This window comes from Hydractinia symbiolongicarpus, chromosome 12 (assembly GCF_029227915.1).
Source record: "Hydractinia symbiolongicarpus strain clone_291-10 chromosome 12, HSymV2.1, whole genome shotgun sequence".
Classification (NCBI taxonomy): Eukaryota; Metazoa; Cnidaria; class Hydrozoa; order Anthoathecata; family Hydractiniidae; genus Hydractinia; species Hydractinia symbiolongicarpus.
Window position 1 is genome coordinate 6,913,741 of NC_079886.1, and position 26,553 is coordinate 6,940,293.

The window sequence follows — 26,553 nt, forward strand, 5'->3', positions numbered from 1 at the left end:
AGCAACAAATTCGTCATTTTTAACGTCAAAATAATAAAAAAAATTTGAACACTATATTTTAAATTTTAAATAGGCCGGGTTGTAACTACCAGTTTTATTTACTTCATGATTTGTTTTGTTTTTTCATCACAAGAGAAGACCGCGATTTACGGACAATAAACATTGCATTGTCTATTTCGTTGATTGAAAAGTTTTTATTATTCGCGCCTTTTTAAAGAAATTAACAAGAACAAATTTGATGATAAGAGGAGCAATAAATAACAAGAAGATTTTGTAAGTGGATTTTTTGTTTGTTGACTATTTTTTATCCTCGCCTTTTGATTGAAATTTGATAAAATTTGTAATTTTTTTCAAAACTGAGATTATTAAAAAAACCTTACAATAAATTGTTTTTAATCCGTGGTCTTAACTCTTTTTACATGAATAAGTATTGACTAAATCTCTAAAGGTTTTATATAATTCATATAACGGTTTAGAATGGTAAAAATGAGGGAAAATAACTCAACATGTGGCAAAATTGACCTAAAATGTTTAAATTCAAAACATTTACACTTTTTGCATTACATTTACACAATTTTCATGCTCATATTATCATTGAATTATTATTATTATTATTATGATAAAATTGTTTTCTCAGGACAGTCTCTTCAGTTTTTATTGGTACTGCTACCAATCCTGCGATGGGAGTCCTAGTGCATTTAAAACTCCTATTTGAGCTACGAAAGTCGTACAACCACATCAATTGGTCTAGACAACCGCCAAATATAATCCCATTCTCATGCTGAACGCTAAACATAAAGGATAGATTCACACTTTTAAAGTCTCTGGTATGATTCGACCGGGGTTTGAAACCAAAACCTCCCGCACTGAAAGCGAACGCTTTACCGCAAGTCTAACAGAACTTATAGCATGTGGCATTCTAGAGAGTGATTATAATCAATGTCCAAAAATTTGCGACGTCATCAACAGATGGAGTTAAAAGATGTGACATTAATACACATAAAGTTTTATAACAGATGCCGAAGATGGTTAAATTTAAATTTAGCACAGGCACTTCATCCTTATTCCCCTTTAACAAATACGGCTAAGCTTTGCAAGTTCTTAGGAGACTGGACTACCTTGCTCTTTTCTCGGTATTCACACTTAAGCAACGTATACTTATGCAAAAATAATCTATACAAACAAGAACACGAGTATAAGTTTTAATCCCCAGATTGAGTAGGACGGTTTAAAAACCTTCGAACTTTTTCAGAAATAAAAATATAACCAATCTCCTTTAGTTTGTTCTTTTTACACAGAGATAAATATAATACAAGTTTTTGCTGTTTCTCTGCGCAGTAGTTATTTAACCAGCGTATGGTCCACCTCTAAAGGAAATAAACAAAAAAACAAAGTAAGTATAGGTACTTCTATAAGTTACGATCTGATACGAATTGTCGCTTAGGTACGTTCACCAAAGCTTCACAACAGTTATTGAACTTAATAGCCTACAAGGTATTTTCAAATGTTAGCTAAACAGAAACAACGTTGAACTATTTATCTCATACCTGCATCTGTAGGTTACTTCTAAGTATTTGTAAGTTCCCCAACATGGATCACCAAAGATACTATTGGTTGCCTTCACACTGCACGATTGCCTGTTGTTGCATCTGACTACAACATTATGATGAGATGATCCTGAACCGCATCTGGTATTATACCAGAAAATATTTCCACAGTGCGCTCGTGATCTTCTTCCATAGTTTGCCGAGTGGATGTAGACACGTCCTCCACTTCCGCAATTAAGGTGCATTGTGTGGTGTTCACAAACTCTTGCTGTTTTGTATCCGCTCCATGGAACTAGATTCAAAAACTCGATTAAAACTTTAAAAATATATTTTAAAAAACAGAGACACTCAAAATTATTTGGGTAATACATACTGTTCTCTAAATTTTAAAAATCTTTTCTGAAATTTATTAAATTGAAGTGATACCTAGGCTAGTTGTTTAGGCCTATGAAGAAGTACATATTTGCTGTGGACTAAAAACTAAATTTAAATTGTTAGCAGGAGTGACTATAGCGCATCGAAAATTCTAATTCTAAAAGTTAAGTTGTTAAAATCCATGTGTTCTTCTTACTTGGACAAGCACCAGTGCCACAGTGTTGTGTTTCCCTTGATGCACCTAATCTGCTACAGCTTCGTCCACCATATTTAGGAGTTGGATTTGTACAACTTCTAGTTCTAGAGCGAGTCCCTCCTCCGCATGATTTTGAGCATCGACTGAAGGCACCCCAACTGCTGTAACCACCATCAACTAAAAATTTAATCATAAAATTCAGTCATAAGCCATTTTAGAATAGGAGATTGTCGAAACGAGATATTTAGTGTGAAGGTCTAGTCCAAATTACAGGCTATGGCGATGAATTAAAAACGCGTGCAAAGAAAAGGAGGCCTGAAGTTTAGATAGCCGTATCTCGTTATCTATGACTCAACAAATCTTTTTCAACATTTCCTAAGTTCTCGAAGTATACCTGGACATTTGTGTAGATTACAAGCTCTGATCATGGTGTTTAATCCGGGACATCCTTTGCCTCCATACTTCGGAGTTGGGTTTGAACAGTATCTCATTTTCTTTTGAATTCCACCACCACACTTGTTATTGCATGGTCCGTAATTACCGAACGCGCTCCATCCACCGTTAACTAAAAGGGGGATGAATTTATGTTGTACTTATTATAATTAAGACATATTTTCTCACTGCAGTAGTCCGAAAGACAAAGATAAATACAAAATAAAATGTACAATAGAGATAATTAAAAAATAGGACTAAAATGGCCTAAAATTACCGGGTTACCTTTCCAGCCACTAGGGGTTTTACGGAACAAGAACAAGTTTTGCAAAGTCAAACGTTTCATGAAGGCCGTCAAGAAAGAAAGCACCAGAAGTTGGTTACGAAAAATTAAACGAAAGCCTTAATTTAATCATTGGTTTAAATTTAGTTTATATTTCTCTACATTCAGAGTTGAGTATATTGCAATAAAGTGAAAATACTAAAGTGGTTTAATCCTATACCTGGACAGCGTTTGGTGTTACAAAATCTTGTTTCAGATGATTTGCCAACGCATGTTTTGCCACCATATTTGGGAGCAGGGTTATTACAAGCTCGGTTTCGTTTTTGTGTTCCAGATCCACATGTTTTAGTACATTTTGACCATGCTGCCCATGTTCCATATTTGCCATCGACTAAATACGCAAACCAAAAAAATTCATTCATGTATTCATTTATTTATTCCTTCAAGTCAGCAACCCCCTTTAAACACTTCTGCATTTACGAAACATATCACTTATAAGACGATTTCTGGTTTTTCACTTTTAAAAATCTTTTTCAATTTGCTTTGTAACTTTATGAATACGTCTATCCAGTATTTCAACTTAAAGTCCCTTAAAGGACAAATTCTCCACACCTGGACATGGGTTAGTTCCGCAAGAAGCAGATTCACTCAAAGCACCAACACAGTTTTTACCACCATTAGCTGGTTCGGGGTTAGTGCATGTCCTTCTTCGTTCTTTACTTCCTCCACCGCATGATTTAGAGCATTTCGAGTAAGCAGACCATGAAGAAAGACCACCATCAACTAAGAAAATAGTTTATACTTCTCAATCGTCAATACTTAAAAATTATCCACTTTTTAAAATAATTTGAGAATAATTAATATACTTCAAATGTATCATAAGCAATTCTACAGAAACTTTTTAAAATAAAAATTTAAACGTTATTAAAATTCAAATTTAATGAGTTAGCTCTTGAATAATAAAAAATAAAATAAAAAATAATTAAAATTTAACCTTTATTATTGGCATTAATAGTGAAAGGAAGACAGAATTAATGTTACCTGGACAAGGGTCAGTGTTGCATTCTTCAACTTGTTGTGTCTCTCCTACGCAGTTCTTACCACCATGTGCTGGAGCTGGTTTAGTGCACATGCGCACACGCACGTGAGTTCCACCACCACATGTCTTTGTGCATGGACTAAAATTACTCCATTGATCAAAGCCACCGTCAACTACATTAAAATAATAGATTAGGATAAAAATAGATTAGCACAAAATAAAAAACATGTCTTTGCCCGTACAAAGTCTCTTTGTTACCACAACAATAGTCATACACCGTCAAAATATTTATGATAAGTATCAACAATCTTCCCTTTCCCTGTCCCTACCAAGTATCTATAAATACATTGTCATTCATGTTTTCTTTTAGTAAAGGAACGAATTTTCAACTTTACCTGGACATTCTTTAATTTTACATGTTCTTGACTCTTCCTTGAGACCAAGTCCATCACATGTTTTTCCTCCATGTGCGGGCGAAGGGTTGTTGCATTCTCGTGAACGAACTTGTGTACCTGTACCACACTCTGCTGAGCAGGTACTGTAGGATGACCACTTGCTGTATCCACCATCAACTACAAAGTAAAATATTATCTTTCACTTCTTTACATATAAAGGAAAAATAAAGTTCAAGTTGAAAAGGTGTTAGGCCATGAATATTATAAGCGTTTGCTCTGATGAAATCTGATGATGAAGGTATAGTCATAGCAAAGCAATACCTGGACAGGGATCCATTCCGCATTCTGCCGACTCTGAAACTGGGCCGTTACATTCCTCCCCTCCGTTTTCTGGAGTAGGGTTTGTGCAGCTTCTTGTACGTGTCATGCTTCCACCACCGCACGTTGCTGTGCAGGCACCGTATTCTCCCCAGGATGTAAATCCTCCGTTGACTTAACACAAAGTAAAGTTTTTCATGAGTACAATTAATCAAAAGCATGCGAAATTGTTTAAGTCTATATAAGTAGAGTTACTTACCTGGGCATGTTGGCAAGCTACAGGCTCTTGTTTCACTTAACATTCCCTCGCAAGGTTTTCCACTTCCTTTTGGAATAGGATTTGTACAGGTTCTCTCCCTTTCTTCGATTCCCTCGCCACAGGTGATGCCGCAGCCACTCCATTCTGACCAATCAGAGAGTCCACCATCAACGTCTTGAATAAAATAAAGCAGGAGAAAGATAGTTAAAGATATATCATTATTGTATCATGCAGAAAGATGTAAAACTAATACTAAGAGCAGCGTATCCGCCTTTATCCTCTCCCGCGACTGAAAAAAAAAGGAAAACGACCAGAAGAGGGAGAAGGAGAATTGTAGTACAATGCAATTGCTTGTTTCCGATAATAAAAGAAGAAGTTTCCAACAGGCGCTTTTCAAATAAAAATAAATACAGATTTCAAAAGAAAATAAGATAGACTACTTACCAGTATCTGTTTTTTCTTCCTTTACTGTGTAGATGTAATCAGCTTGGGATTTGCCAGCACATTCGTGTTCGGCTGAATCATCACATGATTGGAAATGTGGGTTCGAGCACTGACTTGACTTCCAGTTTACGTCAGTGAGAAGACTTTCAACTTCGGAGAATGATTTGCCAGCATAGCATTCACCCCAAAATCGAATGGAAATATACGAGTAGTCCATTTCTCTGGCTTTTTTGGCACATCGACATGCAAGACTATGATAATTCAGAAGTTTCGTATCATTATTTTAGATGTTAAAAAAGTATAATCAAACATGCTGGATCGTTTTAGAGAGAGATGGCTTTATTTCTCTAGCCCTAACCACAATTGCTTCAAGGGAGAAAAGCCTGTGTCAAAAATAGGAAATTCAGACATACCGTTATAATCATCCCTCATCCCTCATGCGTTATGACATCCCTCAAATTCTAACGATTGTCTTACCTGTGTACAGACTTGTCAAATTCTCGCCAGTTGATCATGTAACCTTGATGGTGTGGGCTAGATGGATCTCGATCATTTATTATCATTTTCATGTTCTCAACTCCAGGTCTCTTTGTACTACCCTTGGAAACATGAAAACAGCCAATCTTCTTGTAGTCACGTTCGCATGTAACATGTTCCTTAGCATACGCTAAAATAAGCGTTACAAGGTGGTTAATTTATATGTCTTATATATGCTTTAATTAACTAAGAAATTATCCGAAAAGAAATGCTGTTGAAATCCAAAAGTCCTAATGTGTAAGGCGATCGTTTTAACTGAATTCTAAGTATGTAAAACAAGAGCAAAGTCGATTAAATTGTAATGACATCTCTATAACAATTGTCTTTGCATCGCTTTCTTTAAGTAAAACCTTTTAATATTCTTCGTTCAAGATAATTACCTTACCTTGTAACAGAGAGCAGGTGACTACGACCACAGGTAGCCACATCTATGTTAGAAATATAAAGTACAATATAGTAGAGAAAAATTTTAAAATATACAGCAAACAACGATGGATGCAGGCACTATATATGATGATAGTGACGTTACATATAAAAATATTAGAAGTGACTCTACCTTTAAATTTTATTTCTTAAACTATCTTCACTAACTGTAGAGGCCAGTCTGTGCAAAAAGTCGCATCAATAATAACTTTATAAGGTTGCCTTGTCGCACCTGTTTGAATTTATTCTATTGTAAGTAGGATTATCAGCACTAGTTGTCATATCCCGAAGCGTATACACCTGTTGAACAGCTGAGTAAATAAATATTTTAATCGTGCACATAAAAATTCGTTTTTTATTGCCTTTTTTCTTGTTGTATTTTTGATAAACCAATTTGGCACTTACACCAAAACCGAAATTTATAGTTAAGACGTATTCTTACTATTTTAAGAAAATCACGGAAGATAATCTAGTCATACATTTCTGTAAAATATTATCTTTGTTTCCTGTGAACCTCGATATCCAATATTTTAAGTTATAATACATTTTTAAATGATAGTTAATCTGCTGTAATACTTTAAGAAAGAGAAATAACACCTAAAACAGGATAAACTTTGAGCTTTATTATATCAAATTAATTTTTTCAGTCTCTTGCTAACTATTCCTTGTAAGCTCAACTTAGTAACCCAGACTTCTTTGTAGCGTTCTTTTGCGAACTGACATTTTTACAGCACAAGAGTCTTATTTTTTTCTCAAATTGGGCCTAGGTAAAACTTCTCCAAACTTAAGTATTCTTTAATCAGACTTGTGCTATGTAAGCCAACCGTTAGAAAATTTAATATTTGTGCTTCTTAGAACTCTTTAAGGGACCTTATTTTGCATTGTTTAACATTTCTCAGCCTATAGCCTATAGCACTAAGGTTTGGTTTATAAGGTATAAGGCAGCCCTCATTTCAGCCTGAAATGTCATTTTTCTTTGCTCTTGTTTAACCCTTTAAAGAAATAACTCTTGGTACTGTTTTGGAACACGACAAACGTATTTTGATGCAAACAAAGACAGTTTAGCAGAATACTAAAGAACTAATAAAACCTTCGGTATAATTAACAATAGCCTAGGCTGTGTGTAAAATCATTGTTTCTGTCGGAAAGGTTGTTAACAATCCTTATAGAGGGGACGAACTAAAAAACACAAAAAATTCCTCCAATACATTTCTTACGCAAAAATAAATTTGTACATGTCTTTGCTTTCTCTCTACACATCTCGTTATTTAACCAGCGTATGGTCCACCTCTGAAATAAAAAAACAAAACAACAAAGTAATTATAAAAAGGTATTTCTACAAGTGTTGTTCCAACACGAAATGTAATTTTGGAACATATACTAACACGCGGAAAGGGCTGTGCATTTATCACTATAAAATCATATTTACAACTCAAAGATGAATGATACGTTTTTGTTGTTGTCAAATATGGTGATTACTTTAAATAATGTATGTTCTTTGACTGTTTTTCACTTCATGAAAGCAACGTTAAACAACTCTTACCTGCATCTGTAGGTTACTTCTAAGTATTTGACAGTTCCCCAACATGGATCACCAAAGATACTATTGGTTGCCGTCACACTGCATGATTGCCTGTTGTTGCACCTGGCCACAACATGATGATGGGATGATCCTGACCGGCAGTTGGTACTGTACCAGAAGATATTTCCACAGTACGATCGTGATTTTCTACCATAGGTTGCCGAGTGGATGTAGACACGTCCTCCACTTCCGCAGTTAAGGTGCATTGTGTGATGTTCACAAACTCTTGCTGTTTTGTATCCACTCCATGGAACTAAATGCGAAAAAAATTGGCAAATAAAGAATAAAAATCAGATATATTTAAAATAATCCGACTATTCCCTCAATTTAGAATTGTATTAAAATTTATTTGGCTCCAAAAATTGCAAAATTAAGCTCAAAAACCAGCTTAATATTTTATGTTTAAGTTATCCAGATAAATGATCGAGAATAGAAAATTGATGAATGCCTAGGATAGAAATGCTACAGGGTAAAGGCTATTTTTTTAAACTTAAATTTTGCAGTAGAAGTGGAATTTAAATAAAAGCCCGAAAAGTTTTAAGTATTATTAAGATGTTTTTCTTACTTGGGCAAGCTCCTGTGCCGCAGCGTTGCGTTTCCCTTGATGCACCCAATCTGCTACAGCTTCGTCCACCATATTTAGGAGTTGGATTTGTACAACTTCTAGTTCTAGAGCGAGTCCCTCCTCCGCATGATTTAGAGCATCGACTGAAGGCGCCCCAGCTGCTGTAACCACCATCAACTAAAAGAAATTAACAATAATTTTTTTAGCTATTTCACAATGGGTACTGGTTGGCCAATCGAGACTTTAAGTTAGTAATTTTCAGAACTATTCGTCATGACGAAGCATTAAGTTCCCGTTTTATGCGAAGAAAAGAAAGTTTAAAACTTAGATTGCCGTGTACATGTATGTAATTAAAAACAGATCATGCTAACATTTTCTTAGTTTTTAAACTATACCTGGACATTTGTGAAGATTGCAAGTTCTGATCATAGTGTTTAAGCCAGGACATCCTTTGCCTCCATATTTTGGAGTTGGATTTGAACAGTATCTCATTTTCTTTTGAATTCCACCACCACATTTGTTATTGCATGGTCCGTAATTACCGAACGCGCTCCATCCACCATTGACTTAAAATTAAAAAAAAAATATGTTTTTTAAAAAATTATTATTATTCACATGATCACGTAATTAGTAGGAATTTCGTTTACGCAAGCTTTTTTAATTTAAAGACAAAAAAAATATAAATAAATAAAAGTAATACAAAACTTATAAATGCAAATAAGGATCCAGTTAATTGCAGGATGACCTTTCTAACCATCATTAGGCTTTTATCACTAGCATAAACTTTATGTCAAGGCCTAAAGTCTTTTTCTTATTTTTTAGACGATTTTCTAATCTAGTATACTATATACCTTAGGAAATTAGGAAAAAGCGAAAAAAAATTTGGAATATGAAAATAAAAAAATGTAAATATAATAAGTAATATTATTACTTAAAAAAAAAAGAGAAGGACGTTATATTTCTTTCAATGTATAAGTACCTGGACAACGTTTGGTGTTACAAAATCGTGTTTCAGATGACTTGCCAACACATGCTTTGCCACCATATTTGGGAGCAGGGTTATTGCAAGCTCGGTTTCGTTTTTGTGTTCCAGATCCACATGTTTTAGTACATCTTGACCATGCTCCCCAATTTCCATAATTACCATTGACTAAATACGACATATTTAAAAATAATTCATTTAAGGCATCACCGTCACAAATTATTGTCATGCAATAACAAAATAACCCAAAAGAATGTTCTAACGCCTATGTAACGCATCTCTCTCATAACAAAAAGTCTGGATCATTGTGTTTTAAAATACTTTTCATTTCGACGAGCTAGTTCTTAACCTTTGTTGAATCACTTATTATTTTTTGCGAATTATTTCCCTTCTATTTAACCTGATGAATATTGCCAATAAATAGATTTTTAACTCAAAGAATAGCGTACCAGGTTTCCTCATTTAAAGGTCAAATTCTCCATACCTGGACATGGGTTAGTTCCGCAAGAAGCAGATTCACTCAAAGCACCAACGCAGTTTTTGCCACCATTAGCTGGTTCGGGGTTAGTGCATGTCCTTCTTCGTTCTTTACTTCCTCCACCGCATAATTTAGAACATCTCGAGTAAGCAGACCATGAAGAAAGACCACCATCAACTAAGAGAATTTTTTATATGGAATTTATCAAGTAATACCTAAGAGGTCATTTTTGAGTCTATATTTTCGAAACGTTTTCGGTAAGATGTATTTTAAAGATTGCGTGGACAATTTTGAAGTATTCTTTAAGTTTTAAGGTCACGAGGGAAGTGTAGGGTAACGAAAATACGTTGGAAAACTATCAAAATTATTTCGCGTTGGTATAGGTGGTATGACCGCTTCTTATTGTAATGCCATATTAAAACATATAACCTTTGTTTTTGTTATATAGCATAATCATAGAAAGAAGACAAAATTAATGTTACCTGGACAGGGGTCGGTGTTGCATTCTTCAACTTGCCGTGTCTCTCCTACGCAGTTTTTACCACCATGTGCTGGAACTGGTTTGGTGCACATGCGCACACGTACGTGACTTCCACCACCACATGTCTTTGTGCATGGACTAAAATTACTCCATTGATCAAAGCCACCGTCAACTATATAAAAATATTACATTAGCATAAAGATAAATCAACACAAGTTAAAAACACAACGATAGGTATACATCGTCAATATATTTATGATTAATATCATCGATCACTCTCCCTGAGCCGCCTTAAAACCCAATCGCACTGCTATATAACCCATTGCAGAATAAGTTCCATAATTACATTGTTATTTATGTTTTTTTTAGTAAAAGACTAAATTTTACCTGGACATTCTTTAATTTTACATGTTCTTGACTCCTCCTTAAGACCAAGTCCATCACATGTTTTTCCTCCATGTGCGGGCGCAGGGTTGTTGCATTCTCGTGAGCGAACTTGTGTACCTGCACCACACTCTGCTGAGCAGGTACTGTAAGATGACCACGTACTGTATCCACCATCAACTATAAAATAAAATATTTTCTTTTACTTAGTAACATATAAAGGAAAAATAAAGTTCAAGTTGAAAAGGTGTTACGCCATGGATATTATCAGCGTTTTCTCTGATAAAAACTGATGATAAAGATATTGTCATAGCAAAGCAATACCTGGACAGGGATCCATTCCGCATTCTGCTGACTCTGAAACTGGGCCGTTACATTCCTCCCCTCCGTTTTCTGGAGCAGGGTTAGTGCAGCTTCTTGTACGTGTCATGCTTCCACCACCGCACGTTGCTGTGCAGGTACCGTATTCTCCCCATGATGTAAATCCTCCATTGACTTAACACAAAATAACGTTTTTTATGAGTACAATTAATCAAAAGCATGCGAAATGGTTTAAGTCTATATAAGTAGAGTTACTTACCTGGGCATGATGGCAAGCTGCAGGCTCTTGTTTCACTTAAAATTTCCTCGCAAGGTTTTCCATTTCCTTTTGGAAGAGGATTTGTGCATGTTCTTTCCCTTTCTTCGATGCCTTCGCCACAGGTAATGCCGCAGCCACTCCATTCTGACCAATCAGAAACTCCACCATCAACGTCTTAAAAATAAAGAAAGATTTTTAAAATTTGGATTTCACAAATGAAATAAAAAAAAGAAACAGAAAAAGTAGCATCAAACTAAAAAAATTCTTACCAGTATCTGTTTTTTCTTCCTTTACTGTGTAGATGTAATCAGCTCGGGACTTGCCAGCACATTCGTGTTCGGCTGAATCATCACATGATTCAAATTTTGGATTGGAGCACTGACTTGATTTCCAGTTCACGTCAGTGAGAAGGCTTTCAATTTCAGAAAAGGATTTGCCAGCATAGCATTCACCCCAAAATCGAATTGATATATACGAGTAGCCCATTTCTCTGGCTTTTTTGGCGCATCGGCATGCAAGACTATGATAATATAGCATTTTTGTATTAATATTTCGGATGTTTAAAATTGTTGTTAGAATTTGCTGGCCTATAATGGCATGTCAGACCCGTTGGAATATAACCTCGTCACACTCTGGCTTCAATTTAAAAACTTAAAAACACATATTATTTTTCTAAAAGTATGCAATGCTGACTATGAATCTATTCTGGCAGAGATAGGAGACTATGGCTGAAACAGCTATAAAGTTTTATTGTTCGTCTCTTCAATCTCAACTTTTTAGTTTCAATCCCTCATATTTGTACTAATATCTTACCTGTGAACAGACTTTCCAAATTCACGCCAGTTGATCATGTAGCCTTGATAATGTGGACTAGATGGATCTCGATCATTCACAATCATTTTCATGTTCTCAACTCCAGGTCTCTTTGTGTGACCCTTATTAACATGGAAACAACCAATCTTCTTGTAGTCACGTTCGCATGTAACATGTTCTTTAGTATACGCTAAGAGAAGAGTTAGAATACGGTTAATTTACTTTTGTCCCTTCGTTTTATAATTTGTTAAGGCTATATAATAACGAGATATGCAATATGCCGTTTGTCTGTTTATTTAATTTCTAAAGAGTGAAAGGGCTATCTTACTTTACAGTGAAAGTATAAATCAATTTATAATTCTACAAGATAATCACCTTACCTTGTACCAGAGAACAGGCGACTAAAACCACAGGTAGCCACATCTATTTTTTAAAATATAAAAATAGCATACAAAAAACAGAGAAATATGAGTATAGCAATGTATATAATAAACAAAGTAAAAAGATAAAAAAATGAAGAAAAAAAAGGAATTAAAAATTAAAAAAATAATAAAAAATAATGACAAAACCTTGAAATTTTAATTCTTGAACTGTCTTCACTTACTGTAAAGGTCAGTCTGTGCAGAAAGTCACATCGATATTTACTTTATACATCCAGTTTATCTCACCTATTTGAATTTATTCTATTGTAAGTAGGATTGTCAGCAGTAGTTGTGATATCCCAAAGCCCTTGTTGCACAGCTAAGTAAATATTAATTTAGCATGGATATAAAAATTCGATTTTTGTTGCCTTTTTCCTTGTTAATAATTTGATGAACCAACTTTGCATATACACACGAATCAAAGTTTATGGTAACGCACTATCCTAATAATTTGTAGAAATCACAGAAAATAATCCGGTACAGATTCCTTTTGAAAGGAAACATTATGTTCCATTGAGTCTCGATATTCTTTGAAGGTTTTATTTTAAAATGATTATACATATTTTAATTACATGTAAGCTTCTTTAACAGTGCAAAATCTTTAATTGGGTATAACTTTCCCAGAGCACAAGATTTGATGTTAAAAGTTTATGAATATTCATATAAATTATGAATATTCATATAAATTATGATACAAAAAAAATTGATTATGGTTTTTTTTTTATTTTTACTAGAATATTACGCCATATTTTCATCAATAAGATTATAGTCCTGTCTGCTAACAAATGTTACACCAAAGGTACGTGCAAACAGGTGAATATAACACGGACCAATGCTTTTGTATTGTCAGGACCAGAAATGTATATTTTTTAGACCCTCATTACTAGTACTTACTGGTACCACAAATGTTTTCGTAAATGTGTTTGTGTTAAGCTATTCTATCATTTTGATAAGTCACGACTTATAAACCCTTCAAGTTCAGGAAATATTAGCTTGGGATCTTTATGCTGCCCCCTCCAAGGAACCACAGGTCAAAAAAGTCTAGGTATAATAACGTTTACTCTGTTCAAACTAGACTTTTGTGGGGCTCCAAAATCCATTGGGGAGGCGAGGATGGGTAGACATTGGGGTATGGTAGGCAGACCTAGCTCTTTAGCTACCTCTGGCTGGATAGATGGATAGATAAATAGATGTGCATATTTTACATGGCTAGCCTCGCAAATATGGAGGAATATGCCCATTCTATTATTTCCAGGATAAATCATGGCTTAGATGGGTTGTCCTAGAGTATTTAATGCTCATTTTGAGCTACGCATACCCGGTTTGTGTCCGCGTTCTATCAGACAACTTCCTGCAACGGCCACACAATGTGCATCTCCCCAATTTCCCTCAAATGGCTTGAGTTAACCCGGCGCTATGGTATCATTGAATGGACCATGTTGAATCGGCGCCAAGAAAAATCAAACCTCGCTCTCCCGCACAAAGTGCAAGAGTTAAACCACTAAGCTACGGCACCATAACAGTTGAATGTAGCCAATGCAGTTTAACTACACCAAATTGTTGAGTGATTAAGGTAGCATTACGCTTATACGGATGGACGACACTGTTTATCTGTACTGAGCGCTCATCCCATTGTTAAGACGAAATGTTTCCTGTGTTTTTATTTAAACCGAAATTGTGTGTTAATTGTTATATATAAGTATTTTTGTGAATTTTTTTTGTATTTTTTTTAAAATTTTTTTTTGTGAAGTTTAAAATTCGGATTCCCCGGTATAGATATGCGAAGCTTCATTCCGGCTCACCTGCAAAGTAGATAGTGTGCTGACGGGTGAATTTTTCCACGGTTAACAACTAGTCTGTTTAATAATAGCTGTATTCTGTGTTTTCAAAAGAGTAGCTTGACAGTATTATTCTGGAAAACTCCGCAGAACCCGCTTTTTACGGTTACCCGATTTTTGTTTTTATGAAACGCATTCTAATTTTAGAATCACGGCAGAACCCGAAAAAAACTGAATCCTGCTACGAAGGCCATTTTGGTTTGGAAGTGGTGTGAGGTTTGTGGGTCTACTTTTAAACTTTTTCTTTTCTAAATATTTCGTATTTGGAAATATTTATTTTCTGCATGTTTTCGCATGTCAAGATGCGCTACCATTACACCATACCGCTACACTATCTTTGCTAATGTTCTTTTTCTTTATTTATGTTGAGCGAAATAATAATAAAAAGAATAAGCTTGGAACGAGTTTTGTTTTTCCGAACATCATGCAAACATTTGTGCAATCTAGACTACTGAAATGTATTTTATATTTCGCTGCCGAGTTGAAACTCTGTAAAAAAAATTTCTAAAGAACAACAACACGTCTAGGAAAAAAATTAAAAAATATTTTTTATTTTTGTTTGTTTTATTTTGTATACTTTCCTCATTTAGTACACAGATACAAAACATGCTTCACATGTGCCAGTTGAATACGACTTCTTTATTTAGTTCCAGCATATGGACCATCCCTAGAACAGTAAGTTATAACATACTTTAAAGTCAGCCTTTATTGAACGTTGTACTACATTTTAGTGTTTCATTTTTGTGGCTGGGGGGAGGGGGTGTTACTAGGGCACTTTTTTCATCACCGTTGGACTTATTTTTTGTCAGATATATAAATATGCACAGTGCTAGGGAGGAACACAAAAAATTTTTGGTTGAAAATTTTACACTGACAAACTATATCTTAAGCTCGTTTTGCGTGCTTGCAATTTTCAGAAAATTTCCCAAAAGAATTGCTTGTGTGAGAATCTTTTTAAAAATAATTTTCTCTTTGTTCAACAGGTGACTTTGAAGAATATAGCTCTAAAACGTCCGGGCTATAAAACAACATTTTGATTGGATTTGTCATTTAGCACATATGCGTAAAAAATTTTTCAATAAAAACACAACAATTTTGTTTGTTCGAATTCAAAATTTAATTAATAATGTAAAATTTATCAACACTATGCAATGTCTTGAACAAAAATGGCATGTCCTTGCACGAACTGATTGCGAGCAAAGTTGCTCTTTTAGTAAATTTATATGTTCCTGATAAATTCAGCTGTTTAAAGTAATTGATTCGCACTGTTCTTTTTTCTCTTACTCAGAAAAGGCTTGTAGCTTGACTTTTGTAGTCGCACCTAAAGAACGATCGAGCTATGTAAAGGAAATTGGGTCGAGTCGAGTCATATCATAGTGCAAGAAACCAAAATATTGAAAATAGAATCGATGTTCTATCCTAAGCATTTTAGTAAATTAAAAATATCAAAATTTGACTCTTCATAAAAAAGGCGACAATTAAGGTAAATTAAAGTGTAGGATTTGGCCAAACGTTGTTTTAGTGAAATTTCGAAATGTAAGGTTTAATAGCTATCGTTGTTTCTTTAAGCCTTTCTATAGAACCTTTTTTTGTCTGAATACGTTGTCCAAAATTTCATTGTGGGCAGGGAATACAGAGAAGTAATAATATTAAAGTATAATATAACAATAGCCTTTCTACTTACTTGCATCTGTATTTAACCTCAAGATACTTCGCAGTACCTCGACAGGGATCTCCAAATATAGATACGCTGGCCCTCACAGAACAATACTGTTTGTTGTTACATCTCGCGATTGTCTGTATGTGTGATGAACCAGCACGACAGCTTGTACTGTAATAAGGACTCCATCCACAATATCGTGTCGAGAGACGACCAAAGCATGCGTAATCAATGAAAATTCGTCCCCCTATACCGCAGTTTATGTTCAAGTATTGGTTCTCACATACACGGACTGTTTTTTCTTTACTCCATGGTTCTGAAAATGGCAAGTTTAATGAAGTTTAATAGAAAGAATTGGATATCTTGAAATTTGTTGTTGTTGGAATAGATACTATGGTATGGGACGATCAATAGGTCCGTCAATTTCTCTATGATGCAATGAGGAATTATACAATGTACGGAAAAGCGGGAAAATGTGTGTTTGGCCTGACCATCTGTATCTGAAAGTAATAGGCACTATCCTTCTAGAAAGTTAAACTTCTGTTACTTTTTAATCTTTTTGTTAATAATTTCACCACACAAAAAATAAAACAAAGCAAAACAAAAAACAAATAAAAATATAAAAAAGTAAAAAAATAAAAATTTCGTAACAAGCTTAGATTAATAATCCATGCACACCTGGACACTTCTCGGTATTGCATAATCTTGTTTCAGCTGCTTTTCCTAAACTAGAGCAATCTTTGCCACCATATTGCGGCGCAGGATCATCACAAGTTCTGCTTCGCGTTTGATTGCCAGAGCCACATGTTTTTGAACATGTGCTATATTCACTCCAAGGACTATAGTTACCATCAACTAGAAAAAAAGACAACATGATCTGTATTATTATTTTTATTATTATTTACCAATATTTACAGAGGATAACCATTCAAAAATAAATACAATATTTACAAATATATAAACAAATTTCTGTTTTCCAATGGGTCCACAAAGTAGAACTTTATATGAAGTAAAAAGAGTTATGGCATATAACAAAATCCTCATTAAATAATATCCAAATAACACCCAAATAATAACCGAATAATACATGAATAATACACAAATAATACCCAAATAATACTCAAATAAAATATTCAAGCTATCAAAGGGAACATTGACAGAAAGGCAGATTGTAATAATCATTGATTAACGCACGACTTACTAGGGCATGGACGAATTGAGCATGATTTGGTTTCTGATGAATCTCCACTGCATTGTTTACCACCAAAAGCAGGTGGAGGGTTATCACAGTTTCTGTATCGTGTCGAGTAACCGCTTCCACAGGATAAGCTGCAACTTTCCCATTCTGACCACTCGCCATAATTACCGTCAACTAAAATGGTTTTAATAACATATATATATATATGTTTTGGTAAGAAGAAAGGAAGAAGGTGTTCGCAAAATCGAGGTTACAGTTTAACTCAACTTTAAATAATTGTGTGTAACAACCCCTATCGGAAAAGATAGGTTGATGGAAGGGTTAATAAGATAACACATACCTGGACACTTATTTGTATTGCAGCCTCTCATTTCACTTGCTGGACCAAGACTGGAGCAATCTTTTCCACCGTGCTGACTAACGGGATTGTTACATCTTCTGCTTCTTGATTGACTACCTGTTCCACATGTTTTCGAACAGGTTGTATACTCGCCCCAAGTGCCGTATCCTCCATCAACTAAAGAGAATGTGTTTGTATGAATTATTAACTGGTTAATTGATGGGTTACACAATGCTTAATTACACTCTACTAGGATAAACGTCGTGACGTAAGAGATTAAAATTTAACAAATCACACTCAACAGCGTGACTAATACTTAATATCTCATCACTCCATTAATTAGTATGTGTTTTTACATCAAGGGATGTTAGTTAGATTAAGTCGCAATGCTAAACTATCCCTGAACAACATAACAACCTTAATCAGCACTGCGTCATAATTTTACTTCAACTTTAACATTAACATAAAAAATCAGAAGATATGTCATTTCCACAAGAAACATATACTGTTAGTCACACAAACCTGGACATGGTGATGTGTTACAAGATTTTGTCTCTGAGGAATTATCTGAGCAAGGTGAACCGCCATGTGCTGGTGCAGGACTGTCGCATCGTCTGGATCTTGATGTAAGACCTGTTCCACAAGACTGACTGCACACTTTCCAAGAAGACCAACTGCCATATTGTCCGTCGACTAAAGAAAACGTTCCTGAGTACCATCTACTATATAATTTTAAAGCATGTGTTATTGGTGACGAAAACACATATGTACATTTCCCGCATGAGAAAAATAATAAAGGTAAATAAAAAAGATCAATACTAAGCTGTGCAAAATTTAGCCATGGTTTGAAACTTTTAGCATAGGGTAAAAAAGTAATATGACCAGAATTAAACAGTTTAACAGCACAAGTATGGCAAATTTTTCTTTTATGACTCTCTGAGAGTTACAATATGTTTAAAAAACTTATGCTAATTCTTTCAAAAAAAACAAACGCAAAACACACAAAATATTATGAAATAAAAAGCGTGCTTGCTTATTTATTTCTATTTATACCATTACTCTGTTTTCTTATTATCCGTTAAATTCCTAGTGGCTTACCTGGGCAAGGGATCGAGTTACACGTTCTTGTATCCAATGATGGACCCTTGCAACCTTCTCCACTTTGTTGGGGAGACGGGCTATCACATTTTCTTGTGCGTGAGGCTGATCCAGTGTCGCAAGATTTGGTACATTTAGTCCATAACGTCCATTGTCCATACTGTCCATTAACTACGTAGAATTATTGCAACATTGCAGGGAGCAAATAAAACAATAAAGCGAATAGATTACGAACTTATGTAAAGTAGAAGGAGATTGCGTCTATATTATAATACCTGTATACGTCTGTCTGTCACGCACAATGGTAACCGCGATTGCGAGACACACGAAATGCGGTAAAAAAGGACAGGCGACCGACTAGTATTTATATATTCCATTGATATGAATTCTTGTTCGCTTTTAAACTATCCAAGGATAATTTATTGTTTTTGAAAGTTCAATTCTAAAATAAAAAATATATTTACCTGGACAAGGCATGCTGCTACAACTCTGTGTTTGCAAAAGTTCTCCAAGGCAGATTTTACCGCCATGTTCAGGTTTTGGATTTGTGCACGAACGAATTCTGGATTGTGTTCCTCCTCCACACGTTGCTGTACATTTTGAATAACTGCTCCATTCAGACAAACCGCCGTCAACTAAAACAATAAAAACTTATTGAACAGTCGGTGTCAGAAATTTCATCAGTCACTACTCAACATAAAACCCAAATGAAAATACTTGAGGAAGTGTACCAGATATTTTTAAAAAAACTAAGTTTTTATGGTTAGCTATCGATTTGTTGGAAGACTAAAAACGACATCAACAAAAGATAAGTCAAACTAATCTTTCAGTGTTAATCAAAGAGTAGTGAATTTTTCATACTTGGACATAGTTGTGTATTGCATGTCTTTGTCTGTGAAGAAACACCCGAGCAGGGTGCCCCTCCATAAGCAGGAGAAGGGTGGTTACATTGTCTTGATCTTGAACTAGTTCCATTTCCACATGATTGACTACAAGCACCCCAAGGTGACCAAGCCCCATATTTACCGTCAACTATAGAAAACAAAGTCAACAAGCAGTCAACTAAATCAGCTTTGCTTTTACACATGTGACTTATGTAATATTCTTTTTACTTTTAAATGATTTCTTCTCGGAAATGTTTCCATAGCTATCAAGAATTTAAGACTACATAATACATAATTTCGAATAGCTTCTTTCTATGCTCATTACGATACTTAACTTAAATCCTTAATTTTCTTTACCTGGACAAGGCATGCTGCTACAACTCTGTGTTTGCAAAAGTTCTCCAAGGCAGATTTTACCGCCATGTTGAGGTTTCGGATTTGTGCACGAACGACTTCTGGACTGTGTTCCTCCTCCACAAGTTGTCGTACATTTTGAATAATTGCTCCATTCCGACAAGCCACCGTTAACTAAGGCATTGGAAAAGTGTGTGAAACGTTATGTGTCTTAAGAATATCTAACTAACGGCAGGCCTTGATTAAATTTAAATGAAAGAAGGTAAAAAGTTTTAGTTCTATCTTCACACAAGCTGTAAGCCGCACCAAAATCTCACAGGGATTTCCTGTCGTACATATTTCCGTAGCGTGCATTCTTGCCCTGTAAGCATGATGAGATAAAAATATACTAGAAAGGTGCGATTATAATAACAACAGTTGTTGTGTTAAAAAATTCAAAAACAAACTTACTTGGACAAGATCGTACGTTGCATAATCTAGATTCGTCTGAAATGTCGGAACATGGAATACCACCATGTGCAGGGGAGGGATTATTACATTTCCGGGTCCTCCATGCCACTCCTGTACCACACGATGCACTGCAAGCTGCCCATTCACTCCAGTCACCATAATCTCCATCCACTAAAGTACAGAACTGTTAATATTTTTTGCCATAACTGTGTATTCAAAAAGACGCAGAATGACAGATAAAAGTTTACATGGTTCTAGACCAGTAACTTGACCTGTACTACTTCCCAGCAGAATATGATAAAAAACAACGCTTAGGACGTCTGGAAACGCTTTATTTCGTTGGTTACTCTCTCACCCACACAACAACCACTGAAAATACGATGCTTTGAGTTTTCCGGAGATTAGGTACAACTAAGCAAATACGTAATGCAAACATTTGGGAGAGTTTTCACATGCTAAAATAACGCTATTGCTGTGCAACTAGCATATGTTAAAGTTTAACACTTTTACCACATTAAAGAATCATACCTGGACAATGAATGGTGTTGCATTCTCGTGAGTGTGTTTTATCTCCTGTGCAATTTTTACCACCATGTTGAGGTGTAGGATTTGTGCATGAGCGGTTTCTAGATTGTGTTCCTCCTCCACAGGTGAGAGAACACTCTGAGAAATCACTCCATGAGCTAAAAGCTCCATCAACTAAAATTAAACATATAAAAATCTAGTTTTACACTAGCGTGAGAAGATAGAACTACTTTATTATAATAAACAGAACCCAGGTTTTGCAATAGATAATGCAGGATCAGCAAAAAGAAAGAAAAAAATATTATTTTGATTATTTGTGTAAATAAAAAAAAATTCATTCCCTACTTGGACATTTATTTGTGTTGCAGCTCTGTGATGTTAAAACTGGTCCAATGCATTCTTTTCCGTCATGTTGCGGAGCTGGGTCTGTACAAGATCTGGTGCGTGTTTTACTTCCTCCACCACAAGACTTTGTACACAGTGTAAAATCACTCCATTCTGTAAAACCTCCATCAACTAATATACAGACAAAAAGGTTTTAAGCATCGTTTGCACGATTCAAGTAGTTAAAGGAAATTTGAGTTGGTTTAACAAGTTGTAGGGTGTGTAGACAAAGTGGACATTTCAAGTTTTTAACCTGCTTCAATTTTAAGGAAGTCGAAAGGAAAAATTTACGGCTATGTTGGATAAAACCAGAAGCAAGTAAGATTCTAGAAATAACAATAAAATGTTGAATCTTATAACTCATTAGATGCGTCAGTTTAGTGGACCATACACACATCTGTTTAGATGTTAATCTTAGGCTATTGGCGTAAGTAAAGATGGGAGTCAACCTCCATCATGCTGCTTTTAAGCAACATCATATAAAGGTTTAGCATATAATAACATAACACCTACTGGGACATTCTTTAATCAAGCAAGGTTTGCTTTCAGTTAGTTCGCCATCACATGGTTTACCCTTTCCCTTAGGTACTGGGTTAGCGCATGTTCGCTCTCTTGCGATAATGCCTGTACCACACGAAGTGCTACATTTGGTCCACTCCGTCCATTCTGACAATCCACCATCGACATCTAAGAAATTTGAAACGATGTTTACAAGATTAACCATATTACATTTCGTATAGGATGCAGTTTTTGTGTTTTTTATAACTACATATTAGCAGCAAAACAAACACTGACACAACCAGAAGTGATGGATTTGAAATAACTCAAATTTGTTCTGACTATGACTGTGAAAGCTGACTGACCACAATAGAGAAGCGATTTGACATCAAAAAATGTGACGTCATTATTTTTTCCGGCTTCATGAGATAACAGTACACTGAAATAAACTTCCAACTGTCTATTCGCTGCTTTATTTTAATGCTTAAAAGCTTAAAACACGTACCCGTGTCTTCTTTCTCTTTTCCTATCTTATAAATATAAGCTGCGTTCCCTTTTCCAGCACATTCTGTATCCACTTTACCGTCACATGAAGCAAACAAGGCATTGATGCACTCAGACGACTCCCAACCGCCAACAAGAAATTTTTCAAAATCAGTATAATCTTTACCACCCCAACATTCACCGTAAAAGCGAATGGAGAAATATATGTAGTCTAAGGATTTTGCCTTTTCTGAGCAGCGACAAGCCAAGCTGAACGAAACGAACAAAAAATATAGACTCTTCACCAAACCGCGTACTATTCATCTTCAGAAATAGAAAAAAGTTCGTGTGCTAGATTATTCGTTAAATGCAAGGAACTTGAGTATTTGCAATATTAACTCAAATGTTGAACTATTTGATAAGTGAGAATGAAAATTTTGGAAAAACCCTTTGTATGTGGTTGAGTTTTTTTATTATTATTAATGCAACACTATGTCCTTTAATTTAATGCAGATCATAACATTTTTCTGAATTTACCACTTCACTTCTATTACTGTACCACTTAAGAAAAAAAAACTTCCAAACATTTATTGTTGATTCACTTTCTAATTCGTCAAAAAATCTTCAAAAAAAATCCTATTTTTACCTGTGCATTGATGCGCCAAAATTTCTCCAGTCAATCTGGTGACCTTGATGTGCTTCACTGGTTGTATCTCTATCGTTGATAAGTAAAGTCATTGTAGGAGCACCATTATAGGTTTGGTAGCAACCAATAGGAGTGTATTTTCTATCACATGTGACATGTTCCTTTGAATTAACTATAAAGAAACATAGTCCTAGCATAGTCCAAAGAGTTCTTTTCCGTGGTTGACGATCAGTTTATTATAATATCTAGAACAAGACACCTCAAACTAGGGAAAATGCATTCCATTAGTATGAATTGCGAGTTGTGTTGTGAAAACAGGTGCGACACTCTTGTACTTCTCGTTTAGTATGTAAAAATACATCGGTAGTTCAGCAAATATCTTGATTTCTTCTGACAGGGACAAACAGCTCACGAGTAGTTATAAATACTACAGGTTACGTTTTTTTTTGAACCGTATTTCACTGCAAATGTATTAATTGTAGAGATTGAAAATAATAGATGCAGAGAAAGGCTAGTTGTATGATCAGGTGCGGGTGTGTGACGTGCTAATTCCCGGATCATAGTGCATAGCCTTCAGAATGGAATGATAATCGAAATGCGAAACTTACAATAATTCATAATGTCTTTCGTTTATTTTACCAACAAAAAACAAATGAAGATTGTAAAATATAGCATGCTAAGTATACTGCAACATTTAAGAATGAAGAAGATACATACCATGAATGGCACAGAGGATTAAGATAACTGTTACGGAGTAAAGCATCTAAAAATTATATTTATAATTATATTTATGTACTTCGCTTAGTTAGGTTCTAACACACCCTAATAAAGTTTCAGTTACACGTGCATAGGTATGTTGGTAGGTGGTATGTATTGTGGCTTAAGCTCACATTTTAGAAAATCAATAATATGCTTTATTCCCTACCATATGTTGATGTATCTATTTAACCTAAAGCTGGGTTATTATTAGTAAACCAAAGTAAGATGTGACAGCGATAATGACTAGTGTTTTTACGAACAAAAATTGTCACTTTTATCCCTACAATTTTATAACAACGTTGATTGATTGATTAACTTATGACACAAATGCTTAAAAAGCCAGTTAAACTTTTAATACAATTTGTTTTAGTTTAAAACCGGAAATTCAAATCTACAAAAAAAGAAAGATTACCTTGTCGTTTTAAAGACGAGATTTGCCTCTTTTAGCATTTCTTCCGAGGCTTTTATTCATGTCGTGAGCAGGTGTGTCAATATGGTTACCACAAATAATTATTGAAATGTAACACCAAGTAACAATATATCAACAACTTGCACTGCTTTTTATTATAACTTGTTTAACATTATATATAAAGAAATATTTTTCTCATTATTCTTTCATAGAGTAAACACAAACTTAAGAGTTTTATGCATCTTTTTAATTTCACGTGGCATTCATATGTATACGTGAATTCAATATGACCTTTTTCCTTCAATGTTAACGTTTAGTCGCTTAACAAGTCCCATATCTGAAAGTGAAAATAGCATTGTGAGATCTAGAGTAAACACTGTGCCGTTGCTGGGTTACTCAAAACTCTCGCTTGAGGATTCAGTTGCTACCTCGAGTAATCTTAATACGAAGTTAAAAGTAACAAAATTTGTTTTAACTACCTTAGAATAAACAATAAAACTTTCCAATTCAATAAATGCTTTATTTTAAACTCGTGTTTATTATTAACAAGCCAGTTGCATTTGATGATTCTACCAAAGCAAAGAAGGTTTGCCGATATTATTGATAGATATTATCATATAGAGAGATTATTGCCCAACATGTCATCCCCACTACGTAAGCTTTCAGCTTCCTTTCTTTTTTTCGATTTTTAATACTGAAATTAAGTTCCTATTTTATTACTCATTTAAGACTATCTATTAACCTGAGAAAGTTATTTTTTAAACTAGTTATTAAGACCTGAAAAAAATATATCGGAATCTCTTCTGTTGCTACTTGCAGCTACTATGTTTGGCTCACGGATACAACCGACAGTATAACATACTAGCCGGGGGAAGCCACAAGTAAATGCACGACAAATTGTTTAACGCCAGGTCGAGGGTTTATAATAGCCGTAAACTGTACCAAGCATCCGGGAGGAACGCTTCAATACAGGTATATAAATTATGTCGTAAATGGAGTGAAGCGCACACATCATCATATTGTTTTGGGTGTAATATATATTTTTCAAAAAATAGCTTTCTCGCAACTTTAGCTGAAATTTAAGCACAGTTTAAAACCTGTTGTTACCCCGCCGTAGCAAAGGTGTCTGCCAGCATTGTTTATTTTACAAAACAAGTTCCTGGAAATATTCTCAAAAAAATAATCGTGAAACCGACTTGAGCGCTTAGTACAGGTAAACCGTGTCGCACATCCGTATAGATGTCATACGTTTTTCTAAAAAACAGCCGCAGGAAACAGCCCGTCTTTACCCTGTTGACCTAAAAAAATCAATTAGCTTTTTTATTTTGTGGAATAAGTTTTCATGGAATTTGCAAAATTCACTGTCGGTTTAATTAAAAATACTATATTTACACTGTTGTCTCATCAATAAACCTTGGACTTTTGTAAAAGTTAATATTACAGTAAAAGGTTAACTAACTGCATTTACTATTATTAGAACATAATATTTTTTTGCACAAAAAATTCTTGCCTTGCGCTCATTTTTCCAAAGTCTTAAAATCTTGTTGCTTACCGTATATAGACATTTAAAGCATGGAAACGTACATTGCAACAACCAAAATATAGCAATTATGTGTATTTCTGTTTACGGCAGCAATTACCACGTGACTAAAGATAAAAATTAGGTTGCCATTTGTTTGCATTCAAAAAAAAATTAGCAAAGGCGCTATTCTCGTGGTAATCCCTTACATGTTTCCGTTTTTTGAACATTTGACTTTGTGGTTATCATATGTTCGGTTTCTTGTTAATAATCCAATAACATTGGTGATATTGGTTGTTAAGTTGTAAATACTAGCTAAATTGCGAAATCGTCAGTTGATTACTACCGTCATCAGAATTTTCAGCCTCGCCTAGGTGTGGACTAACAAATAATTCCTCGTGGTAGCAGGCCAGGCTTTATCAAGCATTCTCTACTAGCTAGGAGTATCAAATGTTGTAAAGTAGGTAAATGTTACTCACCATTTCTTTCCACTGCATACACACTCATTTTGAACTCTGCGTGGGAAACTTTCACATGTTTTTGTTTTCTGACTTTTTGTTGTAATTTCTCACTATTATAATCTATAATCTGAAATACATGAGGATTGGAGTGGTTTCATGTGTATATTTATCCATTTTAAACGTTTATTTTATCATTATTATTACTTGCTAACGCTAAAAGTTTGTATTTTCACTAACATCTTCAGAATAGTTTTTTTCAAAATATTTTTTTTTTGTCATACAAAAATGTGTGTAACGGATGTTGTTAAAAAAAATTAACCATTGGTAAATCTGATAGTGGTGACCAAACTTTATTTTTTTTAAATTTTAAATAAACGCTCTTGTTTATTTCGATGCACATATCTCACAAACAATACATAAAAACTGATTTTGCAAAAAAACTACACCATCTGCTAACGAAGTATTTTAACTTCCTTGTAGATAAAAAAAACCTCACCGAGTGTTCGTGGTAT

General features: G+C 34.7%; 1 protein-coding gene across 1 annotated transcript; it reads right to left on the reverse strand.

Annotated features, from left to right (window-relative positions):
• Window positions 1-1,272: 1,272 nt before the first annotated feature.
• Window positions 1,273-23,656, reverse strand: LOC130621200 (SCO-spondin-like). The gene is made up of 48 exons (XM_057436516.1): window positions 23,611-23,656; window positions 22,894-23,065; window positions 22,270-22,517; window positions 21,780-21,953; window positions 21,228-21,398; window positions 20,886-21,056; window positions 20,358-20,528; window positions 19,911-20,081; window positions 19,531-19,701; window positions 19,134-19,304; window positions 18,670-18,840; window positions 18,094-18,264; window positions 17,572-17,748; window positions 17,235-17,405; window positions 16,712-16,888; window positions 16,058-16,349; window positions 14,338-14,356; window positions 13,608-13,701; window positions 12,782-12,854; window positions 12,718-12,730; window positions 12,494-12,536; window positions 12,114-12,303; window positions 11,570-11,820; window positions 11,301-11,474; window positions 11,045-11,215; window positions 10,724-10,900; window positions 10,338-10,508; window positions 9,862-10,032; window positions 9,375-9,545; window positions 8,791-8,961; window positions 8,396-8,572; window positions 7,792-8,083; window positions 7,522-7,538; window positions 6,728-6,823; window positions 6,413-6,480; window positions 6,211-6,253; window positions 5,766-5,955; window positions 5,289-5,539; window positions 4,845-5,018; window positions 4,589-4,759; window positions 4,268-4,444; window positions 3,875-4,045; window positions 3,446-3,616; window positions 3,054-3,224; window positions 2,513-2,683; window positions 2,119-2,295; window positions 1,548-1,839; window positions 1,273-1,367 (listed from the first exon to the last, which is right to left on the reverse strand). The coding sequence occupies exons 1-48, from the start codon at window positions 23,654-23,656 to the stop codon at window positions 1,346-1,348; spliced, it is 7,545 nt and encodes a 2,514-aa protein (XP_057292499.1). The 3' UTR covers window positions 1,273-1,345.
• Window positions 23,657-26,553: the final 2,897 nt, after the last annotated feature.

Bases quoted from the DNA above. Each gene is read 5' to 3' on its own strand.
- LOC130621200 (XM_057436516.1), bottom strand. From the start codon at position 23,656: ATGCTTTACTCCGTAACAGTTATCTTAATCCTCTGTGCCATTCATG. The intron at 3,225-3,445 runs GTGTGGAGAATT...TTGCGTATTTAG, and splicing joins CGGAACTAACCCATGTCCAG to TCGATGGCAAATATGGAACA. The intron at 1,368-1,547 runs GTATGAGATAAA...TATTTCCTTTAG, and splicing joins GAAGTAACCTACAGATGCAG to AGGTGGACCATACGCTGGTT.